Raw genomic sequence first — 14954 nt, forward strand, 5'->3', positions numbered from 1 at the left:
GGAGGCCACATTGAAAAGAAATCAAAATGGTTGTAAATATATGATAAACGTTACAGAATAACGCCGTCATGTTAAAGTAGGTCAGAATCTTCAGATAAAGTTTACAAGTTTTAAGTCATAATGTTACAGGAATATGTTCATTTCATTAATAATAATAATAATATAATATATATGAGAATTAAGTCTTAAAATTGGAAGAAGCAAGTTGGAATATTACCAGAATAAACTTAAATAACTTGTTTTTATAGATTAAGGGCATAATGGTACGCCAATGAAGTTGCAATATTATGAAAATGAACCTAGAATTTTATGAAAACAAATTTATAATGCTATGAGATTAAAGTTGTAATTTTACAAGAAGAAACGGTCATTTTACGCGACTAAATGTGAAGTCTTTTAGATGATCCCTTTATTCATGAAGGGAAATATGAATCATTTCAATCCACAGCCAAAAATATTCTGCCAGCTACCTCACGTGTTATTTTTATCCAGTGAGATAACACAGTGGAATGTGGATACTGGCAGGACGTTGACAAAGTTAAGCAAATTGGACCAGAGTGAAATCTTTCACAATAAAATTCAATGAGAATCTGTCATTTTTCAAAATCAAATACAACCAGGAATGCCACATCCTTCAAAATAATAAAAAACTAAATAAAATCTAACATGAATGCTTAATCTTTCAAAATAAAATGTAATGGTAATGCATCATTAAGAATGCTGCATCCTTCATTTTTATTTTGTTTATTTATTTATTTATTAATTTACAAAGTAATTAAGTACAAAGCATTCCTGTTACATTTTAATTTGAAGGGTATACATGCATTCCTATTAGTTTATTTTGAAGGATGCGGTCATATTTTTAGTTGGTTTTTTTTTAATCTTGTGAGTTTTTTGTGAAGGATGTTTGAGGGACACAGAATTACCAGTGGGTTTTATTTTGAAGGATACAGCGGCTCCCTCCGCCTCCAGCTACTTTGTTCTTATTTTGAAAGGAAAGCGGAAAAGACGCTCCCAACATGGCGGCTAGCTTTGCTCGATGTCAACGCGACGGAGGGGACAGGACAAGAGGACAACGACCGATTTTAAACCGAATAAATCACTTTTAATGTATTTTTTTTACAACTACATAATGGACGTACGGTAGCCTGGTACGTTTAGGTGGCGTTTTAAAGCTTACCGGTGTAAGTTAGCGGACTTGTTGTGTCACGGAGGGAGGGGAGGAAGTTTGTATCACGCAGCGGGAAGAAGAAGTCATGGAGGGCCACCGATACATCCCGGAGGACCGCGGCGGTTCGGCCCTGGAGAAGAATCCGGCCGACCTGACAGTGATGGACGTGTACGACATCGCCGCGGCGGTGGGCCACGAGTTCGAGCGGATCATCGACCAGTACGGTTGCGAGGCTCTGTCTCGTCTCATGCCCAAGGTGGTGAGGGTGCTGGAAATCCTGGAGGTGATGGTGAGCCGCCACAGTATCGGCATACCCGAAGCCGACGAGCTGCGCCTGGAGCTGGACAAACTCAGGCTGGAGAGGACAGAGAGGCTGGAGAAGGAGAAGAAGCACAGGAAGGTACACACGCACCTCCAACAGTTTCAAATGCAACAGCAGATCTTCCTGAAACTTCCTGGCTTTCATTTCGACAGAGTCCAGTACATCCCAAAAGTGGAATGGTTGTGTTATGACAAGATTATTTGTTATATAAGTTTTAAATCCGATGTAATTACAGTCACAGATGAGGATTTTAAGGGACTTTTACTTGAAATGCGAGATCAAATCTTATTGAAGCTTTCTGGGTGGCATCCCAGGATAGTCTATCTCCCAGGAGTGGAACAAGGGCATAATAATGCAACATCAGATCATGATATTGACAGTGACTGGAACAACTTCTTGGGTGGAATCCCGGATAGCAAATTTATTTCTGGAAAGTGGAATTGTAACTCAAAACCATCAACGTCTAAATAATGTGTAATATCAATTCTTAAGGCCTTTATTTTGAAATTGTTACTAGCAGTGTGTTACAATTTACTGTAATGCAAACAGAAAAATTGTGTTGGTTTGACGACATCCTGTGGCGTCTTGGTGCCAAGTAACTATGTTAGTATGTTAGGGGCTTCATTTAGAAAAAAAGTGTTGCTTTGACACCATCCTGTGGCATTTTAGTGCCAATAAGCTCGAAGTGAATTGGGGAGCTTCGTTTGGACAAAATATTGCTTTGCTACTACAATCGTGTGGCATCTTGCTGCCAAGAAAATATGGTGAAGTGAGTTGAGGGGCCTATTTTAGACCAAAGTAGTGCTTTTTTGCCATCTTGTGTCACATGGATTGACAATTTTAAGCCTTTTTTAAATTTTTAAGCAATTTCACTGTTCACAGCAGGGTTGGATCCCTTTCCTTAGCAGGGGAACACTGTACTGAAACTTAAAACAGCTTATTAGATTTTGCAGGTGTACCTAATGTGGTTGCTGAACCTATACTTATACTTCACTGTTTCAACTGGGAAAAAATTAACACATGGTGGCACGCACCCACCATGCACACACGCACGCACCCACGCATGCACATACACGCACACACACACACACCCACTCACACACACACGCCCACACGCACACACACTATAAAAAGTAAGGTTCTCGTGATAGTTGCACACTCACAGTTGGCTCACAGACTCATGACTGATAAAGTGACCGGAAGTGACTTTTTTAAATTTCTCAAAGCCCTCACCCCTCTTGGCTGACTACTCTCAGTCTCCTCTTGACTCAAATTTGCTTCTTTGCTGTGTGAACGTGCAGGAAAGCTTTGTCCTCCTCCTCTCTTATTTGTCGGCACATTTTGTTTTTCCAGATGTGGTGGCTTAGATTTTCACAGTTTTTGTACTTTTGGCAAAAATAAACACACATGCTAGCGTTAGCTTAGCTGCGATATTATACTCCACAGTCTCTGCTTTGCTGCAGCACTCCGTTTTTTCTTTGCCGTTACTCCTCTCTCAGCATAAATTAGTCTCTTCTATCTTCCTTAGGTGTTCATCCTTAGCAATTGGTTTGATTTGCTGTGGTTTTCACTCCTTTGTCTGAATGTCGTCAGTCTCCTCTTGGATAAAATTGATCTCCTTACCATTTCAAATAAATTCAGGAGAGCTTTGTCCTCATGTTTTCGACCAATTTCACAGTTTTCCCCTGCTTATAAAGTATGTAGACTGAATGTATAATAGTAGGAGGGCCCTAGGATTGAACCTTGAGGAACACCAGAAGCCAAACCGTTGATTATTACGTTTTGTTTTGATTGGATTGTGGTTCAGGAGCTGGAGCTGGTCGAGGACGTGTGGCGAGGCGAGGCTCAGGACCTGCTCTGCCAAATCGCTCAACTGCAGGAGGAGAACAAGAGCCTTATGGACAACGTGTCCACGCGAGACCCCGCCAGTGAGGACGAACTACAGAGGAACGACGGTGAGAGTGTGTGCACAGCCTTCAGAAATACTGTCATTATCTTATATTTGTCATATCGTCACTCCTTGAAATGTTTTGGATATTTATTTTATTGATATTTTTTAAATAAAAAAAATGGTGTTGGTCTTGAAAGAGAAAAAATGAAATTGTACTGTAGTATTTTACCGTATTTGGAAAGTTTGATTTTCACAACGCTACTCAGGTTAAATAACATGAATTCCTGATGACATTTCTTTAGTCCGAATTTTATAATTCTTCTTTTAAAAACATATTTTTATTGAACAGTAACAATAAGTGAAAAATTACTTAGAAAATTATGCTGTTAGGCTAACAATATTTTTCATGATCATTTTATGCTTGTCGCTCGCCAGTTGATTCTCCAAAGTTCTTAAATTATGTTTCACCTTTTTTTTTTACATGTATATTTTATATTTCTTATATATTCTAATAATTATAATTAGTATTCATTCTAGTTATAGACTGTATTTATATCTGTTTCTTTGAAAGTTTTTCTACCTTTTTGAAATATGATTTCAAACTTACATGTTGTATAAATTTATGTTTTTTGTATTATTATTTTATGTCTCCGGACATTTTTGGGTTGGTTCTTAGTTATTTTTATTTAGATTATTTCTATTCAAGAAGGAAAGCAAAGGATGAAGATGTTTTTGGTGTGCTTGCAAACACAAAGAAAGCCTTCTCTTTGCTGCTCGTACACAGAAGCGCAGTCAGGCTCGAGCACACACACCAGTCTCAGTGACCACGCACACACACACCTGCTACACCCACTCTTTCTGCACACTAATCTCGACATGGTTTGAAATTATTCCACTGTGGTTAAGTCAGCCACGGTTGAGATCCTGATTGAGTGATTGACATCTTGGAGTCTCTTTATAGGGTGTAAAAAACAGGGACAGCAGCAACATGGAGGAGGTATTGAAAAATGTAGCGCAACAGATGAGATACTCCATGTTAGTATTTAGGTGAATTATTTGATTTTGTTGGCTACAAGAATGATGATTGGTGGCGAATGCGTTGTCTCGTGCCAAAAAAACCCCACCTTGTGGCGCTAAAATATCTCTGTCTTGTTATCAAGACGCGTATGTAATAAAATCAGTAAAAATTCATTTTTCCTTTTTACGCTTTGTATTTAAGTACCTTATCAGTGTCTGTACCTTTTTACGTATGGAGTCGAATGAGGACTTTGACATTTACCGGAGTCTGTTTTTCACACTCAAGTATTTATGTGTGAGTAAGTACTTTTGCCGCCTATGTTTGTTGCAGGCATGAGCGAGCGTGAGCGTCAGGTGATGAAGAAGCTGAAGGAGGTTGTGGACAAGCAGCGGGACGAGATCCGGGCCAAAGACCGCGAGCTGACACTCAGGAGCGAAGACATCGAAGCGGTCAGGCTGTGCAACAATCACATCACGTCACTTTTCATGTCAAACAGCTGCAGCCAATTATTATCATTGTTTGTTCATTTATTTATTTTGCACAATAGACACCCAAATCAACCTAAAACACATTGACCTTTTAAAAACATTTTTGTTATAATGAAAAAAATATTATATTTTTAATGAAGTATTATTTTTCATTATTTTAAATTAAGTTTCCTTACTGCAATTATTATTGCTGTTATTATATTATTATTATTATTATTATTTTAGCATTTTACATTTGTCGCCTGACCTCGCTCTAAAATGTATTTTGAATAAATTAGTTTTTCATTAAGACAATTGCTGTTATTTAAACAAAGTTGTTATGTATTAACTGTTATCCAACCACTCCCTGATCTGTATTTTATGGATTTGTAAAAAAAAATTTCTTTATATATACAGACATATTTTTTTAACTTTTTAAAAATACATTTCCAATTTTAAAAAATCTTTCTTTTTATCATTATTATATATTTTGCTGCTAAGGTATTGCATGTATCTCCAAATTTGGTGACAGTGTGAATTATTAAAAAAAAAAAACATTTTAGTAAGTAATAATGAAATATTATCATTTATATGCATATTGATATTAATACATATATTATTTCTTAATACATATTTTTTATAGGTTGTAAATAATAGACAGTATATAATAACATAGACCAAGAAAATAATGATTATGAACCATTTATCAATAAAATACATTCTTAACTAAAAAACATCTTATTGGTCGCTTAGTTACGATATTTCAATTAAATAAAAGAAGAATGTTCGTGAAGTGCGCATATGACCTCGTCTTGTGCCTTTTTCATTGACAAATGGTGACTTCAGGGTTGTAGTTTTACATATGGACTACAAATATGGAGGTGAATCCAACTTTCCCCATTGCAGCTCCAGCAACAGCAGTCCCGTCTCATGAAAATAAACCACGACCTGCGCCACAAGATCTCAGCGGTGGAGGCTCAGGGCAAAGCGCTGATCGAGCAGAAGGTGGAGCTGGAGGCCGGCGCGCAGACCCGCGGCCAAGAAGTGGGAGCCCTGCGGCAGGAAGTGGCGCGCCTCCGGGAGCGGCTAAAGGGCCACGCCCAGGAAACCCCGCCCCAGCCCCCCTCTCCGGCAGAGGTAATATTCACCTTCTTCACACAGATGCCAGAATGGTGTTTTTTATTTGAAAATACAATGATGTAATTAATGTATGCAATAGATGCCTCTCTCATCAGCAATTGAATGAATACATGTCTCCATTTAAGGGAATAGGGTAATTACTGTATTTCTTCAAATAAATGCATTTTTAATAAATGAAGATCAGGATTATTTATTCTATATGGATTTCGGGAAATACGGTATATATCATACCTCTTGTATTTTCTCAAATAAATGTTGTGTGTTTCCTTAATTATATAATTACATGATTTTACTGAAGGAAATGCAGTATCTACTATATGGCTTGTATTTCCTCATATACAGTACATACCATATATACTGCACGTTCTGAATTTTCTCAAATAAATGTGGTTTATACAGGACATACAGTATCTGCTGTATTTTTTGGAGAGAGAAAATATCAATTCATTTAATAGTAAAATAGAACATTTCAAAAGTAAATATAAATATTTGATATTTTTGTCTATTTTGTGATTAAATTTGAGAAATGCAGCTTTTCCACAGCTTTTCCTATTGTGAACTTGTTTACAAAAATACACATTTTGTCAAATATTGGATATACTGCATTTCCTCAAATATACACTGAATTTCTTGTATTTCCTAAAATAACCACAGTATATAATGAATGTCCGGCAAACAGTTAAACAGTTAAAAAAAAGAGAGAGAATATGCAAATTTTGTTTTGTTGTTTATCTTGGTCATAGACAAATTTACAAATGTGTCATGCACTCGTCAATCTTCTTAATCAGTGTGAAGCGAGAGCTGTGGTGGGGGCGGAGGGTTGGTGGGAGTTCTCGACCCCGCTTCCGCCACCGCCGCCGCCCGGCTCGCTCGGCCCCGACGGGCCTGACGAGAACGAGGACGACGAGGCGGCGTTGCTCTGGGTAAAGCAGCTTGACCACTAACACTGGGATGATGATTAGTAACCGCATGGCGTGCAGCTAACTGTCACGCCGAGGCAGGCTAGTCAAGTTTAACACAGAGCTGTCGCGCTTGGCTGGGTTCTGTATGAAATGTAAAGGTGGTTTGAAAAAATTGTTAAGATTTGTGAGTGGCAAATAAGATGGAGAACAGTATTTGTAATACAAGTATTCGTGATATCTAGAATATTCTGAAACCTTAAAATGTTACATTTAAAAAATAGCACTAACATTTCTACGTCTAGTGAACGCCTGGCTGTCTGCATTGGAGTAGGCCATTATTTGCGGAAGTATGCTTATTATTGCGGTGTGTTGTTTGCTAAGTGCAGTGAGTTTTAAAGAGGTGATGTCCAATAATTAAATCAAGGGTTTAATCTAAATCAAAATGATATGGAAGGCAAACAATGAGGCGTGCTGTGTTGGTGTGCCACCAGGAGGCCATGTGCGATGACGACATGCCTGCTGTGTACCAATATTTCACCAAGGTATCCTCACTTCCTGTCTTGCCAATGGAAAGCAGTTTAGCAGTGAGCATTTAAAGTTTCTTGACGATCCATCTTAAGGTCACTGTACTAGTAGGCCATTTGTCCCCACTAGTAAGTGAAGCGCCTCACGTCTTTTAGACCTAATTCTATTGTCAATTTTTAAAACTGTGTTAAAACTTAAACACCTTTTAAGTTTCTGGGACTGTATGCAAATGTTGTTTTTTTAATCTTACCTCACTGACAGAACTCTCTTGGAAGGCATAGATATGTGCTTCTCAAAAATCAAGGAAATAATGCGGTGTGCCTCAGGGATCAATTTTAGACCTTGTCCTGTTTAATTTAAACATGTAGAACAACTGTGTTTTACTTTATTAACAATTCATCCACTACTGCCGCCCACTACTGTATGACATTTACGTAATCGCACTAGTAGGACATCTTTGGCATGAGTAGGACAACTACATTACACTTAAGGCTAAACTGTGCACTAGTCACAAGTGGGTAGCCAAAAACTCAAAAAGTAATCAAGTAAGAGTACTGCTACTTTAGACAACCGTGGCTCAAATAAAAAGTAACCCTTCAAATAATTACTCCAGTACTCCAACACACAGTATAAGAAGTACTCAAATAATGAGTAACTAATGACTAACTTCTTATTTATTTTTTTAATCAGAGCATGAACATCAAATATACTATCGAATAGAAATGTGCAACTTTAGATATTGAAAGTAGCAATTGAAATTCCAAATAGCCTTAGCTAGTTATTTGTTTTCTCGTTAATACAGTAGTTGTTTTCTGGTTCCCCATTGTGTGTTGGTAATTGTGTGTTTTAGTTGTTGTGCACCATTTAGTTGTACTATAACCTCAGTGTTTTGTGTGGTCAAATGTTAAAATACTAAATTAAAAATATAAATAATTTAAAATACTAAAATTGATCCCCGCAGCACACCGTGTTATTTCATGGACTTCTGAGGAGCCTTTACTGTACCTACAATTCTAAAAGTAGGGCGCTTACTTTTTTTGTCTAACTAGTAAAAACAAAGAGCGTACTATTACATGGACCACGAGCTGGATATCAATGATAAGGAATGAATATTCAAACAGCTTTCCATAAGAACTCCCTTCTACTCATGTCAGTCCCTCTGAGTGACACATGGTCCTCTCTTTCTCTCTCAGGAGGCGCTTTGCGCTCAGGAGGAGACAACTCCAGATCTCCCGGACTCCAAGGACCCCAACCGTGCCCGGTTCACCCTGCAGGAGTTGCGGGATGTCCTGCACGAGCGCAATGAACTCAAAGCCAAAGTCTTCTTGCTGCAGGAGGAGCTGGCCTACTACAAGAGGTCAGCAGATGATGACATCATTTACATTCATATTCATAAGATGTTTATGAGAGGGCACTAAAATGGCCGATGCCCCTTTAGCGACGAAACGGAAGATGACACGGCCGCTCCCAGTCCCGAGCCCGAACCCAGGACGCGATCACGCTCTGCTGTGCAGCCTGAGTCCGGAATCAAACGCCTGTATGTTGTTTACACGCAACACACGTGCACACACACACACACACACACACACACAGGCCTATAACTCTCACATAAACACGTAATAATAATAACACAGAAACAAGACACTCACACACATACTTGCTCACAGTCACTCACATAACACATGCTTGCACTCTCTGCCACACACAACACATACAATATAAACATACTCGAAATAAATACAAAAAAAAAAAACATTAAAAAAAATAAATAAATAAATAAAAACGAGAAATAGAATCTAATATACAAAAAATACAAATAAACAATGAGAGCACCTAGTGAGATGAAGTTTAAAATACTACTTTAAAAAATACAGGTAAAATAACAGACGTGATATCTGGGGCTTACCCTCACAACCATATCCCGGCATTGTGGAATTTGAACCTTTGTGGTTACTTTTGTCAAGGTGAAGACTTTGACAAGGACCTTGTTGGCCCCCCTCCCCTCCCCTGCTCTGTGTGACAGGATCTTCACGGCCTTCATGCCCATGGTGGCGGCTGGTTTGATCCGAGACGATCCCACTTTACAGCCTGCCAGAGGCTTCGCGGCGCTCGTATGAAACAATATTTCTTCACCCTAACCTCATTTTCTTTCCCGACAAATCCCAATAAGCTAATTTAACAATGGTAATGGTGTGGTTTGACACTAAAAACTAATATGCGTCCACAGAGATGTTTTCAAAAGATCTCGGACAAAATCTCTAGCAAGTTTGTCATGGAAATGACTAAAATGACTCAAAAATGTCCAAACCAAAATTGCAGACTTTTTTTTCATTTCTGGCATGGTTTTCGATATTTTTATCTACTCATCACAGACATGCTGACCAAATTTAATTTTTTAGATTAAACTAGCTCTAACCTTATGGAGAAGACTTAATGGAATTATTTTATAATGAGTCGTCAAACGTTGCCATGCACACACAATAACGAAAACACAAATTGTTGGTAATTTTAACGTCACCGATATGTCTCAAATACGGGATTCAAATTTGGTGATAATCGGACCAAATCTCTAGGATACATTTGCCTTCTAAGACCCTTGGAATTCTCTTGCTGTGATCTTAAAATGACAAATTACCCTAAAATGTCCTCTTTAGTTTTTTATATTGTTATGTCAAACTGTCTTTGGGCACTTCATTCTTTCAAATTCTGGAGAGCACTACTCACACAAACTGGCCACTTGGAACCTAAATGGCAGACTTCCGGTCATTTTTCAGGCATGCCTTCCTGAGGCTTTTTTGTGGGTCTACTCATGATAATAATGTCTACCAAATTTCATTTTACAGAGTGAAACAGGTATCAGGGCTGAATTTTCAAAGAGTTGTTTATTTGTGTTCTCAGGTTTAATTTGTTTTCCCGTGACAAGCAGCGGAGTTGGCAGCGGGGCAATGCGCATGATGACGCGTTCACCGAACAAGCCCAGGAGGCTTTACCGCACTTTTAGCCGTCACACCTGAGACCCAACTCTTTCCCTTCAAACAAAGGTTTTTATGTATGCATGTTTTGCATGTGAGGCATTATTTAATTCAATTCCCTGGTGTTTACACATACAGCTCTTAAATGATTCAGGGGGGGGGAAATCCCTGTTTCAGAGGTGGGGAACCTACAGACAATTATAGCATTTTCTTAGGAAGAAATTAAAAATGCCCATAATAGAAGTTTGCTAGTTAAAGCCCTGGAATTGGCCCAAAAATGGCTGCTTCCAACCAAAGTGTCCCTACTGGGTCCTTGAGAGTTTCTGTTGCATCCTGTTATGATAGACATTTTCAATTTTATGTTGTTCGGTGGTGTTGGGTGGCTAATTTATTTATTTATTTTCAAACTCTTCAGGGGGCGCTACTGTGTTAGTTGTCAGCGCACCCCTAAAATACAAGATTTTAAGTAGGATACACACTTAAAACAATTATTATTTTTGGTGCATTTCGAAAGCCCCCAAATATGTGATTCATTTGTCAGCTGGATAAGAAAACATGTTTTGTGTTTCATTACGAGTTATCAAATTTTGCAACCATGCTAAAAACGTGGGTCCTCAAAAGCTCAAATTTCTGACAGTTTAGCACAGCAATCAGACAAAATCTCTCGACGGAGTCCATCTTTGAAGGGCCTCTGAAATCCCAAAATAAAAGCATATAATGTCTGCCCAAAAGCTAGGCAGCAAACTCCCTTTGCAATGACGATCTGAAGGACCGTTAGAAATGTCTGAAATGGCCACTTTGACCTGAAATGATTGGCTTTGTGGTCATGGCTTAGAAAAAATGTTCCCTACCTCCGCATTAAAGGGAAACTACACATACAACTTATATCAACACTAACAGTCGTACGGGAGTAAATATTTTGAACACTATGTGATATTTTAACCGCTCTAATAACTCATGAATATGATCTTATTTTACTTAACTTTTTTTGTTATATATTTTGAGTAGCCTGTTATCAGCTTTGTGACGGAAAAGAAAAATACCTTTTTTTTCCCCTCATTAACTGCACACAATATGTAAGACTGACTGGATTTCCAAATCCTATTTTTAATGTACTGATACTTGTAATCTACGCAAACTGCAGAAGGAAAGAAAAACTATTTTTTTGTTATTTTTGCATGGAAAAAAGGAAAAACAAGTGAAGTGTTTTTTGCATAAGAAAACTTTATTGCTCAAGCCCAGCATCAAGATTTATTGGATGCTATAGCACCTATGATGTCCTAAAATGGCGGCTATTATTGCAATAAGTCAATGCAAGAAAAAAAAACATTTTAAATAAAGAATTAAAAAAACATTTAACTCATTGGAAAATGTGTTTTTTTTTACACAACCCTTCTGCTGTGTATGAAAATAAAACTACTTTCTAGACTACTTCAGTTAAATAGTTAGATTGGCAAGGCTACAGCTAGTAGGCTTAGCTTAGCACTAAGCCTAGCGGAACTCTTTTCCAATAATAAAACTTATTGTTTGATCACCTTTTCAACAAATTGCAGCCAGACTTGTTGACAGGAGTTAGCTTGGTAAGGCTAAGGCTAGCGAACCTGGCTTCGCTTTGCTTTAAGACTTGTGGAATCTGTTAACACTTTCTAAATGTTCTTTTTTAATAGAAGACAATTTTCATTTTGACAATTTGCAGCCAAACTGTTTTGTTTAGGGAGGAGTCTAAGGAGAGATAGCTGGTTTAAGACTGGTGAAACACATTCCAATAATTAACGTCTCGTCAAATTTAAACTGTCATTTTAACAATTCATAGCCAGACTCATTTGTTAAAGTTGGTTCTGTTAGGCTACAGCTAGTAAGCTTAGTCTAGCCTCAGGACTTTCGGCTCGCTAGTTGAATTTCCCCAACAGGTTTCATGAGTAGAATACAGTAAATTAAAATGAGCTACGAAACAATTAAAGTATTAAGACATATTAAACATTGAATTGTTTTAAATTGTCATTTCAACCATATGTAGCAAGACTTGTTTCCTCAAGTTAGATGATTATTCATTTTTTGGGCCACACTGAAATCATAACTTTATTAGAAAACATACAACCTAATGTTTTTTTTGTTTTTTTAAACATTGCAACGTTTTTTCAAGTAACTTTATTCTCATATTATGACTTTCACTCAGAAAAATAATTATTTCTTTTAAAAAAAAATTCTCCTGAAATTACAAATAGATTTTTTGAAAAACAAAAATCCAAATCCAACTTTATTTCCCCCAAAAAACATTATTCTAGTTACATTTCGACTGTCCTCATAAGATTACAACTCATTCTTGTAATATAATGACTTAATTCTCCCAAAATTCCACACTTTGTGGAGATTACGTTTTACTCGTAAAATTGGGAATTTTATTCTTGACGAAAATCATAAAATTACAAAAAAAATAACATAGACCGTCCTCATAAAATTACGGACGTCTTTATCTTTCTCTAAAATCTTCAATAGATTTTTATCCTTGATAATTTTATTCTCATGAGATTACAATTTTATTCTTAACTTTATTTTGGTAAAATTATGACTGTTGTCATTCCCTTGATATTACGACCAGTGCCATTCCTTTAAGCGCTTGACTGTTTTATTATTTGATTATTATTCTTGTAAAATTACAATTTTATCCACGTAAGTTTATGGCTGTTCTCTTGTAATTTTTTTCCACTTAACAATAGGATTTTTAAAATGATGAAACTGCAGGTTTCTTCTTTGTCTCGTAAAATAAATACTGGTAAATAAAATAGCAATTTTATTCTGATCTTTCCAAAATTGACAGTAAACTACAACTATGCTTATGGGATAAGAATTTTTTTTCCTCAATATAATTGCAATTTCTTGTCTGATCCCCCCCACCCCCAAAATTGTACTTCTTGAATGATTAAATCATTATTCTTTGCAGATTTTTTTTCTGTAAGCAGAATTTTTATTCTCATATAATTATAACTTTTTCCTCATTAAATTAGTAAGATTGACATTTTTCAACTTGAAAGTTTAGTCTTTCTTTCTCGTAAGATTACGTTGTTTTTTCGAAACTTTTGCTAACAATAGTGTATCTAAAAATAAAAGTTTGACCTTGCTTCTTCCCAAAAAAACTACTATTCTTGTAATATTATGGGGAAAAAAATCAAAAAGATCTAAGAACTGTTTCTCAGTAAAATGTGGCCCTTTTTCTTGCAAAAACTAGGACCTTGTTTGCGCAAAGTTATATTTTCTCAAAACTATTCTAAAAAAGGGTGTGTTTTAAATAAGTACAACTTTATTCTCATGACATTCTGATGATTTCCTGGTAGAACATTTTTTTATTTTATTTTCAGTGTGGCCCGAATGTAAACTGCACCACTGCCTCAGCTAGTTAAGTAAAAAAAGCTATTTTTGCTAAAAACAAAAACAACCAGCAGTCGACTCTACAGCTCATCTAAGTGTTTAAAAAAAAAAAGTGCTCAATATTTAGCAATTCTACCGTGAGGAGAATGTTCTAAATTGATTTCAATGTCCTTTAAAAACTAGTGCGCTAAATGTGGGGGAGGGGGCGTAGTGGGTAAATGGTATAAAAATGCACCAACCTGTAGAAGCATGCCCAAGTGCGTCATACACAGAAAATTTGCAAATAATAAAAAAAAAAAAAAAAAAACACCACAATGTGTAGAATACACTGCTCCCAAAAAGTTCGGGATATTGGGTGAAATTTCAGGATTAGTCTAAAATGCACCCTAACCTTTGTAGGTGAAATTAATGCGTCAACTTCGGCGAGTTGTGTTTTCAAGTAAGAGCTTGTCCTCAGAGTTAGTGTTTGAGCCACGGGTGTGCGGCGATGGACGCCTTGCTACGGTCGCCGTAGTCGTAGAGCAGTTCCTCGCCCTCGACGATGTCCCGCGACGCCACCAGGATGAGATGCGGTGCGCCGTCTACGACGTGCAGTTTGGTTTGCAGGTTGCCACTCTTGCTGTGATTGATCAAACGCCCCAGACGATTTGTCTCCTTGGTGGCGTCCACGCTGGATGTGACGCAGACATTGCGTAAGTAGTCACGTGATGAAAAGGGTTCCTAACTAGAGAATGCACTTTCTGTAGAAATTGCATGTGGATGCTGAAGAGATGATGCAGAATTAGCGGAGTTGTTGAAATGTGGGACTTCAAGTTGGAATGGTTTGAATTGGTTGAGAAATGTGGAAGGAGAAGGTAAAGACTGTAAAATCTCTGTATTTGCAAATTTTGTCCTAAAGGGAATCCTAAAAACTGGGGGAACTTGGGGAATGTGAATGTTTACAAGATATCTTGAATGAACTGAACAGTTTAAAGTCGGAATAGTTTGAATCGGTTCAAATATGAGGTAAATGTTGAATATCACTGATTTGGGAATGGACTCATGAAAAATATAAAAAAATAACATACGCTAAAAATAGTTCCCAAGATATCCTAAATGTGGTTTGCATTTTTAAGTTATCACGGTTTGAATAGGTTGAATAAACAGTGAAATATGGAGGGAATCCAATAATAATTCATTT

At 37.2% G+C, this 14954-nt stretch overlaps 2 protein-coding genes across 6 annotated transcripts in view; one reads left to right on the top strand and one right to left on the bottom strand.

The window, feature by feature from the left end:
- rilpl1 (Rab interacting lysosomal protein-like 1) lies at positions 1–11771 on the top strand. Of its 4 annotated transcripts, XM_086053877.1 has the most exons (9): positions 1–1571; positions 3301–3448; positions 4733–4851; positions 5776–6006; positions 6798–6932; positions 7403–7453; positions 8630–8793; positions 8875–8973; positions 10335–11771. In XM_086053877.1, exons 1-9 carry the CDS (start codon positions 1257–1259, stop codon positions 10435–10437), a joined length of 1365 nt encoding a protein of 454 aa, XP_085910003.1. In that variant the 5' UTR covers positions 1–1256; the 3' UTR covers positions 10438–11771. The 4 variants fall into 4 exon arrangements, with proteins under 4 accessions (XP_085910003.1, XP_085910001.1, XP_085910000.1 ...); XM_086053875.1 differs by lacking the exons at positions 6798–6932; positions 7403–7453 and adding an exon at positions 9460–9547; XM_086053874.1 differs by lacking the exons at positions 6798–6932; positions 7403–7453.
- kmt5aa (lysine methyltransferase 5Aa) overlaps positions 11613–14954 on the bottom strand; it is an 8813-nt gene continuing 5471 nt past the window's right edge. For both annotated transcript variants that reach the window (XM_086053878.1, XM_086053879.1), the window contains one exon: positions 11613–14444. In XM_086053878.1, coding sequence (XP_085910004.1) covers positions 14234–14444 — 211 coding nt within the window. In that variant the 3' untranslated portion in view covers positions 11613–14233. The remainder of the gene's footprint in view (positions 14445–14954) is intronic.

The sequence above is a fragment of the Filicampus tigris genome, chromosome 15, assembly GCF_054856515.1.
Source record: "Filicampus tigris isolate MCC_2025a chromosome 15, RoL_Ftig_1.0, whole genome shotgun sequence".
NCBI lineage: Eukaryota > Metazoa > Chordata > Actinopteri > Syngnathiformes > Syngnathidae > Filicampus > Filicampus tigris.